At 43.2% G+C, this 20,850-nt stretch overlaps 1 protein-coding gene across 1 annotated transcript in view; it reads left to right on the top strand.

Moving 5' to 3' along the window:
* The window catches only part of actn3b (actinin alpha 3b), a 32,109-nt gene that overhangs the window by 4,949 nt on the left and 6,310 nt on the right, over positions 1-20,850 (top strand). The window contains exons 2-12 of the mRNA XM_069172258.1: positions 12,993-13,107; positions 13,908-14,027; positions 14,856-14,942; positions 15,895-15,982; positions 16,204-16,282; positions 17,008-17,089; positions 17,628-17,713; positions 17,996-18,088; positions 18,835-19,065; positions 19,508-19,655; positions 20,125-20,275. Of these exons, the coding sequence (XP_069028359.1) occupies positions 12,993-13,107; positions 13,908-14,027; positions 14,856-14,942; positions 15,895-15,982; positions 16,204-16,282; positions 17,008-17,089; positions 17,628-17,713; positions 17,996-18,088; positions 18,835-19,065; positions 19,508-19,655; positions 20,125-20,275 (1,280 nt within the window). The remainder of the gene's footprint in view (positions 1-12,992; positions 13,108-13,907; positions 14,028-14,855; positions 14,943-15,894; positions 15,983-16,203; positions 16,283-17,007; positions 17,090-17,627; positions 17,714-17,995; positions 18,089-18,834; positions 19,066-19,507; positions 19,656-20,124; positions 20,276-20,850) is intronic.

Raw genomic sequence — 20,850 nt, 5'->3', positions numbered from 1 at the left:
TACGAATATTCTCGTAGTTCATCACTTTTGTTAAATCTCACAAGAGCAGTGCAACCTTGCCAAATGTTTTAAAAGTTTGTTCTGGGAGAACTTTGGGTCTAAAATAATGGCATTAACGAGGGCGCTGGATGTGTTTTGTGAGCGTCCGTACGAGGGTTAAACGTAAGCGGAGAGGTGAGAGAGCCGGCGGTCGGATCAAATAGCAGTTGCTATTCCAGAAGCCGTGTCCATGTAGGGAGGCTTCTATAAACTGCTTTAGCGCAGGAGCCCTCGGAGGCCGCAGGAAGGGCCGAGGATTATGTCCAAGTGTGTGTGTGTGTGTGTGTGTGTGTGTGTGTGTGCGTGTGTGTGTGTGTGTGTGTGCGCGTGCGTGACACATTTTCATAGTCATACGCTGTACTTTATATACATGACGGTGTGTTTCCGGTGTGTTTCGTGGGCGACTTCTTGTGAGGATTCGGACACAGTTGGAAGACAGAAATGTTCTCGGGGAGAGTTGGTGACGTTAAAAGCGGACACGCGATACGGTGAAAGTAGAAATGTTGATTGATGAGCCGCGAGAAGCCATCTTGATCCGATCGGAGCCGCTCCGTGGGTCCCGCAAATAGATTAAAAGGTCGGATTAGTTTCGACCCGGGTGACGGTGACTTCCATCGCACAGAAAAACAAGCGAAAACCTAGTAAATGAAAGCGTTGGGCGGCGTCAGCGGACAAAAGCGCGTGTCGGTTTTAGTCGTCGCTGTTCGTCGGGCGTTTGAAAACCGGGACTCGTTTTGTGAGGAAGGAGAAAGTGACGAGCTGCCAAATCCGTGACCTCGGTAACACATGGCACACGAGAGGGTACGCGGCCGGACAGCGCGCAAAATGTCCGACTCGTGTCAGCGTATGCCGTTCAGCTTTCAGACGCTCCCAACTGTCTTTATAACAAGTGAACTGAGCTCATAATGTTCGGGGCTGAAAGCCGGCTGCGTGCGCGAGATATTTATAGGTCGGCGGCGGCAGAAGTTACAGTCGTCAGTTTGAAGCCTGCTGAGATGATGGGTCTCTTATAATAGGACTGAGATCACCAAGATATCATTATGTGCTCTATAATGGCTGAAGAAGCTGCTGCAGGAGCATACGGATCGGCCAGGTGTCGTCCAGCTCCAGTTACAACAGTGATTATTTGATCTAATATTCATCTCACTTATTGGGATTTTGTGCTGTCATTGAACAACACAAATAATTCTGAGTTTTTTTTTTTCCTGCAGAGTATAAAAAGTCGTCTGTTAAACAGCTTCGTGCTCCGTGGATGCAAACCCGAGGAAGCTCGTCCTGGAGCCACTTCAGACTCACCACCTACAAATAACAAAAGCTCAAACTGGAGGTGTCAGATCATCTGACCTGAACGTTTAAATAGCCCTTTTTTGCGGTTCTCGGACGGAGGTCGAAGGGGAAGCGCAAGGTCGTCCGTGACTTCTGGCTCAATGAGTGCTGCGCGACACGCCGTAGATCAGCGTCACCCAGAGGTCAGCGTGGTCGAGGTTTCTGTTCAGATGGAATTAGCTGACCTCAGATCTGCATCACTTTTGCCTCTTATTTCAGAGAAAGAACTTGCCCACTGAAATTAGACACAGCCACCCCTCCTCCCCCGACCCAGGACAGCCTCGCTGTCATAAATCCCCCACGACTACTTGCACCAATTAATCTTCCCCGTCGCCCGTCTTCGAGTCCGGTGCTCATTAAACGACAAAAGGTGCGTCATGCTGCCGCTGCCAACCGTGAACCCGCACGCTCGCCTTCATCCTCCGCCATCAATCTCACGCTCAGTCAATTCGTCTGGTGACACGCGCAGCAAGAAAAGAGGGCGAACGCAGAATTAGAGCCAACAATGGAGGATAAGGATGCTGCGATGAGTGATCGTGCGTGTGTGTGCGCAGCGCGAGCAGAAAATAAGGGTTGCTACATACACCCCGGCGGACAATTGAAAGTCACAGTGCCATGAAAGATAACTTTTGTCCTTGTTTCCAAGTCATTAAACGTAGCAGTCGACCAAAAACAAAATGACAGAAATATCACCAGCTTCCACAGAGTTTTCCCTAAATGATAACACTTTGGACAGCAGCGAACCCGCTACAGCTCCACTGTCAGCTCTGGTTTCACCATTCGTGGTGATTATTATTTATATTATGGCAGACAGTACATGTTTAAATCAATATTGTAATGATAATAGTGCAAAATGATGTGAAAATGCATCATTTTTAGTGGGACATACACAAAATATTGTACAGAAATTCATGTTCCCCACAGGATTAATCCGACTGGCTCGGACTTTTACTTTCATAGTTTTGGGTGAAATGTCTGGATGGACTGCTGTGAAATGAAGTAAAGACAACTGCACTAAGAATGCATTTTAATGACTTTTCTAAATAACTTTTTATAGCTCTACGACCCATTTATGACGAGATGCCTGCAAAAGCCAACCGCATTACCACGAGTCCGAGTCGTAGCTCGTCCTTTCTGCATTAACAAGCAAATGTTTGCACGCGAACACAAGATGTTGAATATTATTCCTGCTAAACATGTCAGCGGCATTTCTTTCCCTCAAAGCTGGCAGGGAAGCTTGCGTAGAAATATGAACCCTAAAATATTTGATTATCCCTCCCACCTTGTGTCTCTGTAATCCATCAACAGCACCGGATCAAATTTAAATCATCTGTCAGCACCTCAGGCTTCATCACGCTGTCAGACACGGGAAACTAAACGCCACAAATTGGTACTTTTATTTGTCTTCATACATTAATTCATCCAAAAAGATTTGTGCTTCTGAAAAGTGAACACACACACACACACACACACACACATACACACACACACACACACACACACACACACACACACACACACACACACACACACACACACACGAGGGGCTCGGTGTTACGTTTTGTCTGACATTAGTGGTCGGGATCGTCACCGCGGCGGTGCAGCGATGTGATGGAGCGGACCAGGACGCCGTGTTTCCCCTCTCACGACAATTAATATGACGAAGCAGACGTCAACGCGAAGGCCTCGTTCTGTTCGAGCGCTGTGTCGCTTCCTCTCGTGTGTTCTGCGTCGTGTTCTGCGTCGTGTTCTGCGTCGTCGTGTTGCAGCGCTGCGGGCGACGCCGCTTCACACCCGGGATGATGTCTGATGTGGAAACGCCGCTTTGCGTCGTGGGTACGATATTCGGCGAGGAAACCAAACGTTACGTCGCGTTCGTCCTTAAATCTTTAAAATAGTCTGCGGGTGGAGGCCTGTTGTCTTTCATCACCCCCCCACCCTCCCACTCCCTCCCAATCCCCCCCCCTGTGTCTACAGTAATACTCTCCGGCATCCGGCACGCACACATGCACGCTTTGACTGGAAGAGGTGTCCTAGGCCTTTCATCCTCTAAACACAGACATAAATCCGTGGGTTTGGACCCGGGCCCCGGCTGTGGCCTTGTTGTCAGCAGGGTCTCTGGGTATTAGCCCGTTAATCTTCATGGAGAAGAGGTGGAAAGGACGGCTGACAAATTTATATCGGGGATTGATTTACTTACAGTTCAACCCGCTGGAGGTGTAACTTGAATCTGCTGTTTACATATTATTCATAAGGATTTCTTGGATGTTTTGGATACCAGTTTCTATATTTATTCAGTAGACAGACCGGACTGGTGGATATTCAGTGAGGAGAAATGATTTGTTCCCTCTTATCCTGCCTGACCCAACTGACCCAAATAAAAACGGTTTTATTTGTTTTATGCAGCGGGAGCTACATATATATATATATATATATATATATATATATATATATATATATATATTTTATTTTTTGATGACCTCCACTGTTAAGAGCTTCCAGTTTCTCTTTTTAGTGTCGTGACTTTTCAGAATAGTTTCTTTCCTTTGTATATTCGTCTAGGTTTGTCTTCATTTTTTCAGTTTCCAGTTTCTTTCCATTCCCTTTTTCCATTTACAGACAAATATTAATTACGTTAGTAGATTTCACTCTAAAAAGCTATAAACCATCTTCGTAAAGATGAGAAGTCAGTTTTTCAGAAATACAAATGATTTCAAGCAAATTATCTTCGGACGCTTTAAATCAAATCAACTTGTGGCCTCAACTTCCTGAGGAAGTTTCTTTGGGCCCAAAGACGTAAAGCTATCGACTAGTTACACTTAAAGAAACAAACAAAGTATTTCTAGTGTGAGGAAGTTGGTCAGACGCCGTATGAGTTCTTGTTTAGAGGTTATGGGGGGATTAGAAGGGATTCCAGTTGGCCTATCAGTATTTGGGGTGGAGGGGTTAAACTCCCGGCTCTTACGTCACCATCCCAAATCGTCCCTGTGGCACCCAAGTTCAGGGCTCCAGGTTTCAGGGGGGGAGAACGGGGGGTATTTAAAGCCCACAAGAAGAGAGAGAGAGAAGGGGGGGGGGGGGTTTCCTAAATATCAGCAACACCTGTTGTGTGTTGTAACTTCTCTCCCTCCACGATGGCCGTGTCACTTTATCATCTGTTAAAAGTCGGTGGAGGACTTTTGGGGAAATTGTTGTTTACAGGAGACCCGACGCAGGAGGGTGATGTCATACGACAAGTCGGGCGGACAAGAGAAATATGTCGTTGCCACATCATAGTCGGTTTTCCCAAAGAAATCAGCAAGTTTTGTCGTTTTGAGTTCTGGATGTTAAACATCAACACTTTTTTTTTTTTAGTGTCACTCAAAATGTGCCAATATCTAAAGTTATTTATTGAGCCAATAGTTTCTGATGTATATTTATAAAATGGCATTCACAACTGTTTCTGGTTTAGGTCAATATCAACATATAATTTTTTTTTTTAATATATATAAATGAGAAAAGCATTTTACAGAAATATCTTTGTAATTCCTGAAATACCGTGTAGAAAACATGCTGTAGGTAGTGGCACTGAAAGTGATTTTAAAAGATTTTCATAGATAGTACAACCGAACTCATATTTTTTTGATCTCTTTCTGTCTCAGTCTCTGAATTATATATCAACGTGTTATACCCATAGACTAAATATTAAAGTGGACGTAGCTTCCAGGTCTGAAAAATGAGGCAGATGCAGAAGTGCCTTTATCTGCAATACCACCAAGGGCCACTAGGGGTTGGTTAAAAAAAACAAAAACAACTCTGGCTCCATAGACTCCCATTGAACATTGCTAATAAAATACAAAGTCAATAAATTTTTTCTACTCGTCATATTGGTGTCGTTGACAAAATTCACTCCTTTTTAGTTTTCTGGCGAAATCTCATCATTAATTAGATATTAGGCCTCAAAAATCGGCATTTTTGGGACGGTGTCTGTTTGATTGACAGGTCTGTGGTGCTGTTGGTGGGCGGGGCATAGGTTTCCCCCTGGTTCCCAATCAGATCGATTGAGAAACCGCTCCGAACCGGCAAGATGGCAGTAGCCCAAATCCGAACTCGAGGCCTCATAACTCACTTCATAGAAAACAGACCAGTTTGTGCGCATTAGCATCAAATTCAGCATCACACTGTTTTCAAATGTTAACACCTACTCCAGGGAGGATTTGACTTTGACAAACATCCGCCTTCGTGACAAGCAGAGGCTGTAATCCTCTTAAAACACAGCAAACATTCCTGTTTTTACTTTTTAGAAGTGCTGTGTGTTTTTTCTTTTATTGACACTTGCGCCGAGATGACAGCATCGATGGGAGTGTTGTTTGTCCACTCAGAGCTGATATGGCTCAAGGATGGCAGTTGGAGTCTGTCACAAGTGTTGTGGTGGAGGACTTACATAAGTGCTGTCACAGTGTTCACCGCGCAGCTTCCTGTGCACAAATCCAGAAAAACCTTCATCACATCAGCAGTTCTTCAAAGTCTTTTACCGTTAATATAACGCAGTTATCAGCATTAGCTGTATGTTTGAATATTGTCGACTTCCCCTTTTTGTAGAAGCCTCAGATGGATTGATGTTTTGGTTTTTTTGGTTAATGTGTTTGATATGTTTGAGTTTTCACTGATGTGAGGAGTGCAGTTTAAGAGTAGAGCTCAGCGGTGAAGCAGTTTCCCTCCATCAGCTCTGGCAGGAGAAAATTATGCTCTTTTCCTCCACTTGGGTTTTACTGCGTGCTGACTGCATGTAGAAGTGGACGTAGCTTCTGGGTCTGAAGAGTGAGTGCCACAAAGTGCAATACCACCGAAGGCCACTAGGGGTTGGCTCCAAAAAGCCTCCATAGACTCCAATTCAACTCCTCTCATGAAATATAAAGTAAATATATTTTTTCCACAAGTTGTTATGTTGTTTTATAGCGGTCCATCATTGATTAGATATTAGGCCTCAGAAAGCAGTGTTTTTAGGGGTGTGTCTTTTTGATTGACAGGTCTGTAGTACAATCAGGTTTCTGCTGTCGGCGGGTGGGGTTGTAATGTCATCGGGTTTCCAGTCAGATGGAGTTAGATCCTCCTCCCCAGCTCGAGGCTTCATAACGGCAGTACGCAAACCAGTTGATGACATCGCTGCTGGTTGCTGCTTGATATCGGAGATAGTCAGAGTTATGTTTTTGTCGTTCAGTTATTGCTTTGAGTGTCACTAAGTGCTAAATAAGACTAAAGGAGAAAAATAGTAAATATATATAAACATATATACGTATAACGGTGCAAATGCTCTGGTTCAAATAGTTTAATTTAGGAGGAAAATGTCTCATTTTGGACTGAAATAAATCCAGTAACTGAGATGAGCAGTGGAGTGTGTGTTTTTAATAACCACTGACCCTGTGGTGTGTTGTCATGGGAGTCGCTGGTTTTTTATTGCGTGTGCGTGGTGTGGAGGAGAAGGAAAGGGAGGGGGGGGGGCATCTTCTCATCTCTCTGTAAACACTTATTACTATCAGACAGGTGGACTGAACTGCTGGTGGTCCAAAACCAATGGGACTGTAATTACGTGTGCGTCTGTAGGTTTGTGAGGTTTGTGTGTGTTGAAGTATGTTTACAGCGTCGTAAACATTCATTATGCTCACTGCAGGGTTTCTTTTCACGTCATTATCATTTTTAGAGGTTACTTGTCTGCAGTTGGGTGCACATCTTTGTGTGAATTTGTACTCTGTCCAGGTTTGAATGTGTGTGTGTGTGTGTGTGTGTGTGTGTGTGTGTGTGTGTGTGTGTTCGTGTGTGTGTTCGTGTGTGTCCTTGTGCGTCGTAACAACCTTTTAAAACATAAGAACAGTGTTTTTATGTGCGGCTATTATTGTGTTCTCTGTGAGATCATGTGAGTGGGCTGTGATCGGGTTATGTAGCATTCCTGGACACGTGCGTGTGCGTGTGTGTGTGTGTGTGTGTGCGTGTGTGCGTGTGCGTGTGTGTGTGTGTGTGAAAGGCTGCTGAACAGGTGTGTGTAGCTGTAGTGGACTCCTGTGAATGGAGTCCACAATGTCAACCTTGCAGGCGGACTATTTTTACACAGGCAGTGGAACTTAAATACTTCTGTTATGGCACATGTAGTTTATAACGTGGATGTTGACCTAAATTCTTTTAGATATTCACTTAGATCTTTATTTATGCGTGAAGTGATTAATGTTATGCTGCTCTAGCTCTGTAAATTGCATTTTTCTCCTCCTTTCTCAAACACTGCAGATAGATATAAATCATGTTATCTATATTAAAATAACACGCGTTAAGTTTGTTGTGGCAAATGGACTTAATTGACAAAAAGGGACAATAAAAGTGTCCTGTCTTAATCAATTATAGCCACACCAAATGATACGTATGGACAAGACTTCATAAAATAGATTACAATAGATTTCTTTACTTTTCTACCCCATCTGCATCCAATTACCTCCACCTCCTTTTATTAAAGCTCTGATTATTGTTTTTAATAACCGTTTCCTGCATTACAAGCCTCATATATTTACACTATTCAGTAGCTTTTTGTCAGCAGATAAAAAAAAAAAAAAATGCAACCAAATCTTGAAGCATTTGGTCATAAAAGTACACAGAGATTAATGATAGTTGTGTTCCCTGTAAGACACATCAGCAGTCACATTTTCATTCCAGTGGAACACTTCACAAACATATTTTCCTAATTAGATCAACAGCGTCTGATTGAAAGTGCTAATTAGTGAAATCCGCCATTGAAGACTCCAGTGATTAAATCCACGCTAGAGACCGGATGGAGACAGTGAGGCAGCATTGCGTAGAAGTTCGCTGTGAATTAAAACTGTTCTGCAGGTTTATGTGATTATTATTATTATTATTATTATTATTATTATGATTATGAACAGAAGTGTAAATTCTGCTGTTTTATTTCTTTGTCAGAGGACAGTCTGAGGCTAAGAAATGGAGCTCTGGAAGTGTGAAGAGCACCTTGACATATCTGGAGTAACAGCCACTGGGGTCATCATCAAGTCAGACACAGCTGACAGTGAACAACAGTGTGTGTGTGTGTGTGTGTGTGTGTGTGTGTGTGTGTGTGTGATGAAGATGGTCAGCTGTGAAAATCCATTTTGTGCTCACCAAGCGTGTTGTATGTCAGAGGTAAACACAAATATACTCCCAGTTCATAGCTTCCATGTTTGGTTCCGTTGCCTTTTTAATGAAAGATTTATTTAAACTTTAACCTCAACACAGCTCATAAAAAGATCTTATTCAGAAATGTAATAGAAAAATCCTCTGGTAATGTTTATTTTTCTGGTCCAAATCATCTTTTGTTTCAAGTATTTTTATGTTATTGATCATTCTCAAACTTTTTATGTTGTGTTTCGGTTCAGGAAGAATTTCTGCACCTAGAAAAAATAAGATTTTAACAAAAAAACTGAATTATTATTATTATTATTTTTTTTTTTTTATAAAAGGACCAATAAGTCCTGTATATTTTAGACATGCCATATTGTTCCTAGAATTATCAAAATCCATTTCATTGATGAATTCATAGACACAATCATCAGTTTCGTGGAAACACATATGATATTCTCAAAAAAAAAAAGAAGCATTATTTCACATTATTTGGTCAGAATAGGACATTTTAAAATTGTCTTCCTCTTGTTTTTACACAGACTTTGTGTTGGCGATCACATCAGGAGGAAAATGTGAAACACAGTTCAGAAAATGTAGTCTGCTCTCGGCTTCCCCTCTGAGGCCGTCGGCGGCAACTCCAGGCGGCGCTGCGGTTGCGTCAGCTGTTTGATGGACAGCCGAGCTAGCGGACATTATTAAGAGCTCCGAGCCGGTTCAGATGGGAGAACTGTGTGTGTGTGTGTGTGTGTGTGTGTGTGTGTGTGTGTGTGTGTGTGTGTGTGTGTGTGTGTGTGTGTGTGTGTGTGTGTGGGAACATGTGTATGTGCGTGTCAGCTGTATTGAGGGTCAGCAGCCATGATTCCCCTTGTGGGGGGGCAGGAGGGGGGCTAGTTATGACAGGCATTCAGCTGGGCTACCGTGACCTCATTTTACAAGAAGGACCGGTGGGGGGGGGGGGGAGACTTCACGACGGCGGACCCTGTAGACCACCTCAGGCATTACAGTAAACCGAGAGGATGAGATAATAAAGCATTGCAGATGCAGAGGAGCAGAATTAATAGCGTCAGTGTCTCAGGTATGGCACTTAATCGTTTTATTTTTTTATGATCCCGGGCTGCTCTGATGAGCGTTTTGGATTTAATGAATGTTGGATTATGTTTGCATCTCCAGCTTTGATCGACGAAGCAAATCCGTGATTTTAATTACAGCCCCTTTAGTTCCTCACAGCTCGCTTTGATGTAGGCGAGGTGTCACCCCTTCTCATCTTTCCCGCTATTTGTCAAGTTATTATTTTACATCTCGTCATGTTCTTAAATCCGTTCCTTCCTCCCCATCATCCTCTCTTCCTCTTCCTCCTCCTCCTCCTCTCTCAGTCTTGGACTCTTACAGTTCGCCTCAGGAATCCTGCCTTCTCAGCTGTCCAGTGGTGTCCCATGGCAACCCGATTTAGCCTCCTCCTCCACCCTCCCTCCACTTTTCAGCCTTTTCTCCTCCTCTTCTACCTTATTTAGGCCCCCCCCCCCCCCCCCCCCCCCCCCCACACACACACACACACACACACACACACTTTCCCCCCACCTCCCCCTCCTGCTCTCGGCCTCCTCCTTCCTCCTTCGTGCATCCCCTCTCCGGTTTGGCCTGGTGGCCCGCGTGTGCTGGATTAGGAGTCTGTCTAAATTTGGTCATGCGTGGCAAACGAGAGGAGCACCTGCTGGGACCCTGGCCGGTCGGACAGGCGGCCTCTTCGCCCCTCCAGGGCCTTACATCGAATTACACCGGGGCCGGGGCATTCCTCTCACTCCTCTCACTCCTCCGCCGGGCTGCTTCTTTGTCTACCAGTGTTTTTCTCTCTTTGACTTTCAGAATAGGAAATTTGAAGTGTCCGATAATGTTTGAGAGGACGGGACGATGTGTCCAAATGTCGTGGAAAGTTGAGCAAACTTTTTACAAAGAAAATGCAAGTTAGCAGTTTTTAGATTCCACTAAAGTCAAAGTGCTAATACGTCCAGAAGTCCAAAGAATACGATGCATGGTGTTCCTGTTACAGTAATATGTAACAAAAGAACTGTTCAAATGCTATAGCTGGTTGAAGCGTGGTTAAGTTACTAGTTTATATATATTAAAGACGTATTTTATAGACACAAAATCATATATTCATGTCTTTATAAATCTTCATCTGCAAAATAACTACAGCTGTCAAATGTCTAAAATGTTGAAGGAGAGATGAAGTATAAAATAGCATAAAATGGAAATGCCTACGCAAAATACATATACACATAAATTGGCCTTACTTGTAGTGCTTCCTCTGCTCTTTGAATGTTGTGATGAAGAGGAGGAGACAGGATTACATCATCAAAGGAGCTCAACACAGTGTGCTCTATCTTTCTTTGTGGATTCCTACCTAATTGTTATATTCCAAATTTTCTTTTATTTCATAACTTTCTAACAAATTTCCTCTCAGCTAAACATTAGAAAAAAAATAATGATCTATGCCAGTTACGTTTTAACCAACGACACGTCCTCCTCCGGCAAATGAGGGAAAAATCTGTCTCCGATTCTTGTTTAGCCTGTTGATTATTTTAATGTATACAACATGAGAAGGTGATGAATATTTTCAGTGGCGCAATCACAGAAGACGGAGAAAGCAGAAAATCGGCAGGACTGGGAAAACGGCAACGGCGAAAATGTGCAACAATTTCACTTCAATCTGTAATCACCTGAATATATTTGGTCTCAATCAGCTGTGTAATCAATCATTTCAGCTCCAGGGTGCAGACAGAGATGAGCGCCGGGTCTCCTCCTTCACTCAATCTTTTATTTTCTTCTTTCACTCGGTCTCTGGTGTCGTTTCTCTTCTTCCTCTCTGTCACCAGTTTCTTTTCCTTCTCCGTCTCTCTCTCTCTCTCTCTCTCTCTCTCTCTCTCTCTCTCTCTCTCTCTCTCTCTCTTCTGCGTCCACCTCTGTAGATGCAGATGTTTAAACACACACACACTTACGGACATGTACATTTTGATTTCTGGAGTATTTAATGCACTCTGCCGTAATGGAAAATTTATGCTCTCACCTAGTGAGCACAAAAACCTGTTTCATTGCTAATTTATACATCTCACTCTCTCTCTTTCTCTCTCTCTCTCTCTCTCTCTCTCTCTCTCCACCCACACTGTCATCTGTAGTTAGTTATTCAGCTCATGTACTTATTCTGCTTCAACACCCACACATCCTCCAAACCCTGGCAAAGCTATGACTCTACAGTAGAAGCCCTGACACACACACACACACACACACACACACACACACACACACACACACACACACACACACACACACACACAGTTTGGACACGCAGGATTTTGTCAGTCAAAAAGGATGGATATTTAAACTATGTGGTTGTTTTTTTTATACGCAGACTATCTGCTCTTTTGTCTCCTGATTGCCGAGGGTGTCTCGTCTCGTGATGAAGTGTCGCCTCGGTCTGCCTCCCCACTTTGCGGTCAAAAACACCCCCTAGTCCGGCCCTCGTTCTCGGCCCGTCGACCCTGTCGAATTTCTAAATAGTGACGGGATTATTTTCAGATGAACCGCCCGAAAACTAACAAGAAGGAGTGACTACAGATAACAACACCAAAATAACTTGTGGGAGAAATGTATAGTCTCCGGAGCCCGAGGCTTTTTGAAGCCAGCCTCTGGTGTCCCTCGGTGGTATTGCAGCTTGAGGCACTTCTGCATCGGCCTCATTTTCAGACCTGGAAGCTACAAACACTTTTATGTAGTCTATGGTTTAAAGTCTGTGTAAAATAACCCCTTAACCTTTATAAAAAAAAACAAAAAAACAACAACATCTGCTTGACCTGACTGTCGACTGAACTGTGATCCGACTGATGATTTGACTCATCGACTTTCAGGAGGCCGCCCCAGAAACATGCACATCCTAGTTCCACATTTGAAGCCAAACACCATGAAAGCCTCTCAAAATGCCATTTGGTGATTGATTGAACGGTCTGATGGAACCAATTGAATTGTCCCCTCCGCGCACCACCGAGGCCATTAAGCAGTTTTCCAGACAGACCAAAAGGAAGCACTCAGCGGCTGAGAGCCATTTAAATCACCGTCTGCCTTCTTTCTGCCCATTACGCACAGCGCCGCTGCCTAATGAACTGTTTGGCTTCCAAAATGAGGCTTTTGAAAGACGTAGCGCCGACTCGACACGACGCTGAACTAAGACCAAAGAATGGGAATTCATGGCCGCTGCCTTCAAGCTCGGACTCGATCTCCAACGTCCAGCTGCTTGAGAAATATCTGTTAACAGTAATACCAGTGACTGCGAGGTCACAGCGAGGTCACTGCGAGGTCACAGCGAGGTCACAGATCGCAGAGGACAGTTCAGGCCTCGCTAAGCCCTTCTGACCCTGTGTGTGTGTGTGTGTGTGTGTGTGTGGACAGGTTAAGATGTAACCCCCCCCCCTCTCTTTTTCTCTGTGTTTGTCTCTCAGACCTTCACAGCTTGGTGTAACTCCCACTTGAGGAAGGCGGGGACACAGATCGAGAACATTGAAGAGGATTTCAGAAATGGCCTCAAACTCATGCTGCTGCTGGAGGTCATATCAGGTGGATCTCATTACACACGAGCACACGCACACATTTACTGTTGGCAAACTGAGTCATGACGGATGATATAAGGATGTACGGGTCTTGAAGACGGGGGGGGGGGAAAAAAACAGTTTTTTGATATTTTTTTTTATAGAAGTGATAAATGCTCATCATTTCATAGTCCTAAACAATCCTCATGGATTTAATTTGTTGTCTGATATGTATCACGATGTCTTCATTTAGTCTAATGCCTTTTTTTTTTTTTTTCCAGAGTTCAGTTCAGCTTTTAAATCCGTATTTGTTAGTTTAACCACAATTCCTCTGAGTTATAATGTTTTAATCAGTTGCATAATTTCAGAAGACACGAGGTGATCATGGTAACCAACAGCAGTGATCACACAGGTGATTAAAAGGTCCATTTTAATCCAGTGATCTGGAAAAAACAAAACTTTTTGGATGTAAAAATGCGAATAAAAATGACTACACAGATTATATATTTCCAGATACGAACTGCAACGTTAACATGACTCAAGTTATTGTATATAAAATCTGTTAAACTGTGGATCTACTGAAGGGCAAACCCCGATGAAAATCGAAACGTAACCAAAGATTATTTTCCTTGTTAATTAATCTGATGATTGGTTTTTTTTATGATTTATTGATCATTTCAAACCTTAAAAAAAAAAAAAAATCTGCAGATCCTCATATTTATGCCGCTTGAGAGAGAATGTTTGACATTTTTTCTCTGCGACTGACTGAAACAGTAGTTTTAAACTGACTAGATGAATAACGCGGTGAGTCTGTTCCTCGTCTTTCAGGCGAGAGGCTGCCCAAACCCGACAAAGGCAAGATGCGTTTCCACAAGATCGCCAACGTGAACAAAGCTCTGGACTTCATCTGCAGCAAGGGCGTCAAGCTGGTGTCTATTGGTGCAGAGGGTGAGAGTCCCGCCTCCGCCAGCAGCTCACGTGATCTGCCTCCTTCTGCTACCTGTCGTTCCCCTTTTCATTAATATGCCAAGGTCACATACTCTAGTCGTCGCATCTCTGTGGCCCAATTTTAAAGCACCAGATGGCTGAAATTCAGCATCAGGAGAATTCGGAGGAGTCGGCCGCGACAGGAAAATAAAGTACACAACAGTCAGCTGGAAACGGACACAATGAAGAAGCTGCAACGCGCACGCAGTTTCTATTTACACGTAGTTGGTTTAAGCTTCTCTCGATTGATGAAGTATCATAAAGTACTTTGTCTGTCGTCGTCTTGGACTTGACAGTTTGAATATCTCTGAATATATCCCGTGGCTTTTAAGGTGACATGAAAAAACTGAGGTGGCATTTATAGTATATTGCCAAACATTTATTAAAGCAGTATAGTATCAAGTAGTAGCTGCACACCACAGTTAGAAGAGAGATGCAGCAGTTCACACTGTTGAAAAGTTCTCGTAAAAGAAACCACAAAAAGAAACTGGTGTGAAAATTATTTTTAAACGTACTTTGACAGACACATTTTTCCTGTCGGCCTCTGACTCGAGCTGCCCGCTGAAAAGTCTTCAGTTAAAACAGCTGTGAAACCGCGCTGAGAAACGCAGTCGTTCACTTCAAAAGCAGTTAGTGGATTTCTGGGATTTTCTTCACTTGAACTGCCTTCAGGCCGCGTGAAATTCAATTTGTGTCAAAAGCAAAAGCTTCAAACGACTCAAGCTTGTTGGGAGTCTTTATGTTTGCTTCATTGATTATTAATGTGTGTGTGTGTGTGTGTTTTTGCAGAAATTGTTGACGGTAACGTGAAGATGACCCTTGGTATGATCTGGACCATCATCCTGCGCTTCGCCATCCAGGACATCTCTGTGGAAGGTGTGTGTGTGTGTGTGTGTGTGTGTTTTTACATAAACACTATAACAACTATATTTAATATTTAAAACAATTTAAATGAACATGTTCTTTGTTTTGTTTTTTATTAAAGGAATAGTCCAACTCATAACGTCTCATAAAATTTGAATTTTGTACAATCGTGAATCTGTACGTCTTCCAAAATTTCACATCATTGAATCTTGAATCTTAAATATGAAAATTAGTCTTGATGAGCAATTTTAACACTTTTAACTATGACGTGAGGCGTTATTTATTTATTGTTTATTTTTTTTGACAAACACTGTTGAAGCAGACTGAGTGTTATCACCATGTCGGTCATGTGAGCTCAACATACCGACCCGGCTTGGAATCTGTTTAGTCAATCACCATGGAAAACACTCAGCTTCACTCTGATGCAAACATCCAGAGCTCCATATCTCAGTCACACGTGCGAGGAGAAACAAACGCTGCATCTTCTCACAGTTTACTGCAGAATATTTAATGCACCGTCTGATTTATTGCATTTAAAAAAAAATTTTTTTGGTCTGCTGCTTCAAATCCAACAAACCTTCCTCAACTTCTTTTTATTTATTTTATTTGCACCTCGTCATTTCGTTCAACCTTCATGCTGTCAGCAGGTCTACTCGCGATAAATTGTTGTTTAAAAAGACAGAGACCTTGTTCGCCGTGTCCTTCCACACGCCTCTGACCCTCTTACCTTCTTTAACTCTCCTTTTATTGCTCCCGCAATTCAATATTTTGCTTCCTCCGCCGCCGACCTCGCTCTGACCTCTCCCCTCCACTAGTGCAGGAAATTATCCCCGCTGCTCCCTCTCATAATCTCCTTGTCCTCAGCGGCGGTCAGAGTCTCTGCACCTATTGCTTATTTCACAATACTGTTTGAATAAAATGTCTGTCTACAATGTTCACTCTCTCCCTCCTTCCACTTTCCCAGAGACCTCTGCTAAGGAGGGTCTGCTGCTGTGGTGCCAGAGGAAGACTGCCCCCTACAGGAACGTCAATGTGCAGAACTTCCACATCAGGTGGGTCTGCAACGCCGAACTGTGGCATCGACCAGGAACTGCAGTCTTTCAGCTTCTATTCCAGCTCTGTTTCATGTTTATTTCTACTTTTCTTTCATGTTTTAGTGTCCTCATGTGTCTCTCTTGACGCTTTTCTGTTTTTGCTTTTCTTTGTTCCTTTTCAAACTGTCCTCTCTGTTTTTCCTGCCCGTTTTCTCCTCATGTGCTCTCCTGTGTCTCAGTTGGAAGGATGGCCTGGCCCTGTGTGCCCTCATCCACAGACACAGACCTGACCTCATTGACTACTCCAAACTGAGAAAGGTGGCCTGTCCTTCCTTCCTTCCTTCCTGCCTTCCTTCCTTTTTCAAACGTTATACTGAATCATGATTAGTAGTCTTCTTGCACCTCTTTATGTCTCTTTTATCTTTTACTTCATTACTGCATGTCTCCACCTTTTAAATTGAAGTTATTTCATTTCCATTTCACAATTTAATATTTTTCAGTACTTATAGTAAGCCAAGATAATTAAAAAATACGATACAGAGTACTAAAATAACTTGCCTGCCCAAATCCATGGCCTTTTACAGCATATATTTGGAGTAATTATACAGAATATACCAGTGTTTTGTTGGCCCGATATTGTTTTTTAAAATAGGGTATTGATACTATTTGGATTACAGCTGCGACTTTCTGGAATTTTTAATTTAAAATTTTTACTTGACAAAACTATTACAAGGAAAATGTTGTGTTTTATCCAGATTGAATGTGATGTGGGAAGGAAACAGAAATCTGATCTGCACACTTTTTAGTTGTTCGCCAAATCCTGAAAAAACGTTGTGACGTTGAACCGCAGCTTTTACGAGGCTCATCTGGATTTCACTACTCTTTGCAAATCTTCACTCGTGTTTCCTTCCTCTCACTCTGGATCATAACACTGTCATCGTAATTCTCATCAAGTTGGGCGTCATAGGTTCATTTGCGGCTTCTTGACGGACCCCGTGTCGTCCTCGGCGCGCACTCACGAGCTGGCTTGTGTCTGCCTTTAGGACGACCCCATCGGTAACCTGAACACCGCCTTCGAAGTGGCCGAGAAGTTCCTGGACATCCCCAAGATGCTTGATGCTGAAGGTGAGGCTGCGAAACCGCAATCAAAACGACGACGGGAACTTCTTCTCTTTTACCTCTTTATGCTGAGACACACTGAGAACTTCCACTGCAGCAAAACACAGCACGGCAGATGGGACAAGGACGAGAGGTCCTTCTCCCTCCGAATTCAACCGTCTGCATTAAAAAAAACAGCGCGTTTTAAATCACTTTAATCTATTGAAGCACTGATGGTCCTGACCTCGGAAATACAACTGTTTTGTAGGCCGGTGTCCTAAAATGACTCGTAAATAAAACCCCTAATGCTTTTAGCTTTACGCCACCATCACAAATTTTTTATTGAATCAGTTCATTTTCAGTGGATGAAAGTTGGAAGTACTATAAATGTTTATATTTTAATACTTAAATCCATCTAATGTAGCCAAACAGCATTAAAACATTTTAAATATGCACTAAAATTAATGACAAATCTGTTATAATGACCACGAATGGTTTCTCAAAAGCTGGTAATAATATTTGAATATCACCACTAATTCATTTTTTGTTGTTTTCACACCCTCAGATATTGTGAACACGCCCAAACCTGACGAGAAGGCCATCATGACCTACGTGTCCTGCTTCTACCACGCCTTCGCCGGTGCTGAGCAGGTGAGACTCCGGTTTAATTTCTATTATTATAATAGAAGAATATTCGAATCTCACTAGAGGATCCTCGTAGATGTTTACAGTATAAGAGGGAACATTTAAAGTGTCGGCTTTTCCGACTGATTCAATCCGATGACACACACACACACACACACACACACACACACACACACACACACACACACACACAGTCAACGTGACGAGACGGCCACCCTTAATGAACAGACGTGTGAATCGGGGCTGTTGATCTCCCGTAGATTAAACTGTCGTTCCTCTCCCTCTCAGGCCGAGACAGCTGCCAACCGTATCTGCAAGGTGCTGGCCGTCAACCAGGAGAACGAGAAGCTGATGGAGGAGTACGAGAAGCTGGCCAGCGAGGTGAGAAACCACTCTCGGTCTGCGCTGCACGTCCTCAGCGTGGTTTCTCTCAGCTTCAACCCGCTGATGCTTTTCTTTTATCTCTCTGGTCCTCCTGCTGACTTCAACACGACACGACTGTAAAAAAAAAAGAAAGAAAGGGTTACGTCAGTTTATCTGTGGAGCTGTATCATGAAATACTGACTGGAAAATATCACGGGGCCAATAAGGTGTTGAACTTTTCATTTTAATTCATTATTCTTTTGACAGGTTGTTTAGATGATGTTTTTTTTCATCAAATATACATCCCGGGTTTTCCCAGCTGCAGTATAGTGGTGTAATAGTAGAAACAAAAGTCTTTGCATTTATAAAAGTTTTTCTTTTATTTCTGTTTGATTTATCAGTATAATTCACTCTCAGGTAACTGAGATCAAAATGTTAAGAACAACAATGACCTTGTGTAATTCTAAAAGTGCTTTAATGTAGAGAAGAGCAGAGATTTCAACTACAGCTACCTTTATATCATAAAACTTAGTGAGACACAAATTGACCAACATAAACATAAATGCAGATGTTCTTCACTGAAGACGTCACACAGAAGGACTCATCTCAGCCGAATGTGAAACGGTTACATTAAAGTGGAAGAAAAAAACAAGTTATATTCAGGATATTAAACTTCTACAAACTGTAAAACGAAAGAAAGAAAGAAATCCGAACTTTCTGAATAATCATCTCCGCTTTCCTTCCCTGGTCTTCCCCTCCTGCAGCTGCTGGAGTGGATCCGCCGCACCATCCCCTGGCTGGAGAACCGCGTGGCGGAGCAGACCATGCGCTCCATGCAGCAGAAGCTGGAGGACTTCCGCGACTACCGCCGCATCCACAAGCCGCCCCGCGTGCAGGAGAAGTGCCAGCTGGAGATCAACTTCAACACCCTGCAGACCAAGCTGAGGCTCAGCAACAGGCCCGCCTTCATGCCCTCCGAGGGCAAGATGGTGTCGGTGAGCACGGCCGACTCTTTGATCCGTTGAAACATGGCTTCACCTCGTGGTTTGTTCTCCTTCCATTCAAAAATATGTTTCTAAACACCGTGAAAAGAACTTCTCTGTGAACATATGTTCATTATCAGTGTAGATGTGCCCCGCCCAATATGTAAATGAGCAAAATCTGTTCACATTGTATTGATTGAAAACTTCTATTATTTATATTATATTTACAAATATATATAATAAATATAATATTTGTATCGATTGAAGTTCTCATATGCTATTGCTGGAATATTCATTTCAAATATCTTTAACATTTACACAAACATTTCATTATTCACCATCCAAAAAAAAAAATATATATAAAAATCCTCCTTCTACTTGAGTGCAGTCGGCGTTCCAACACTTTGACGAGTGTCGGTAATTATAAAAAAAAAAAGCTGTCGCTCTCCGTCAGGACATCGCCAACGCCTGGAAGGGTCTGGAGCAGGTGGAGAAGGGCTACGAGGAGTGGCTGCTGACCGAGATCCGCCGCCTGGAGAGACTCGACCACCTGGCTGAGAAGTTCAAGCAGAAGTGCTCCATGCACGAGTCCTGGACCGGAGGTAGGCAGCGAAAGAAAAGCTTTCCGGTCGACGGGTCGGCGGGTTTCTAATATCTCCAGGTCGCTTTCACATCGACTGCAGACTCCAGATTCAGTCGGTTCAGAGTTTCTTTTGTGTTCCTCGTTGTCCCTCCAGAATCAGCTTTTTATTGGGCCGCGTATATTTACTCATACTGGTTGTAACTTGCTCTCAATATAAATACTGACATAAACAGACATAAATAAACAGCTAAAGATATATATATATATATACTTAGAGTTACAAAAGAAGACATTTTTTTTTAATGTTTTTATGTTTGTTGTATTACTGTCAGATAAAAATGGGACTCTTGACCTGAAATAAAGCGATGAAACGATGTCATATTCGATGGGGTCAGTTAAGTAATGATCAGAGGTTGAGAGCCATGTAAATTCAAAAGCTTTGGTTTTCTGAGGAGTACTTTGAAAGGTTTCCACTGTGTGTGTTTCAGGTAAGGAGGAGTTCCTGTCCCAGAAGGACTTCGAGTCGGCCTCCCTGATGGAGATCAGAGCCCTGATGAGGAAGCACGAGGCCTTCGAGAGCGACCTCGCCGCTCACCAGGACAGAGTGGAGCAGATCGCTGCCATCGCCCAGGAGCTGAAGTAAGACGAGGAGGAGGAGGAGGAGGAGGAGGAGGGATGGAGGGGGAGGAGGAGGAGGGAGGGGCAGACTGGGAATAGTGGAAGTGTTTTAAGGGGCTTTGAAAACTGGGAGAAACTCAGACTGAGTTTTTGTCCCCTTTTCTTCTTGGTTTTGTGTTTTTCATTGGTAGAAACATCCTTCAGAAGTGTGTTTATTTGGGGCTTTTTAACGTGAAGGTCACGAGGATAATATGTGATGGAGGGACGAACTAGAGCCGCTGACCTGGAAACTGTCGGAGGGACAGAAGAGGACAAAGAGAAGCGATTGCGGCATTTCTGAAGATGCTCGAGAGAAAAGATGAAATCGGTGAAGAGAGAAAGAGGCAACAGATGAGTGGAAAGCTTTTTCACTGAGAGCGATAACGAGATGAAAGGACGGTCCGTGAAAGAGCAGCAACCTCTGATCTCACCGTTTCCTGATTCCTCACCACTCCTCGGGGCTTCTTCTCACACACAGGCTGGAGATGCTCTCTTTGATCTGCTATACAGTGTACGAGCTGCTCGGCACCGTGAAGCTGAATATGTGTGCGTGCCAC

The sequence above is a fragment of the Embiotoca jacksoni genome, unplaced genomic scaffold (assembly GCF_022577435.1).
Source record: "Embiotoca jacksoni isolate LCO1_2020_lvr unplaced genomic scaffold, fEmbJac1.0.p SCAF_51, whole genome shotgun sequence".
NCBI lineage: Eukaryota > Metazoa > Chordata > Actinopteri > Embiotocidae > Embiotoca > Embiotoca jacksoni.
The sequence above is the reverse complement of the archived record's forward strand: the minus strand, read 5'-3'. Positions and strand labels throughout refer to the sequence as shown.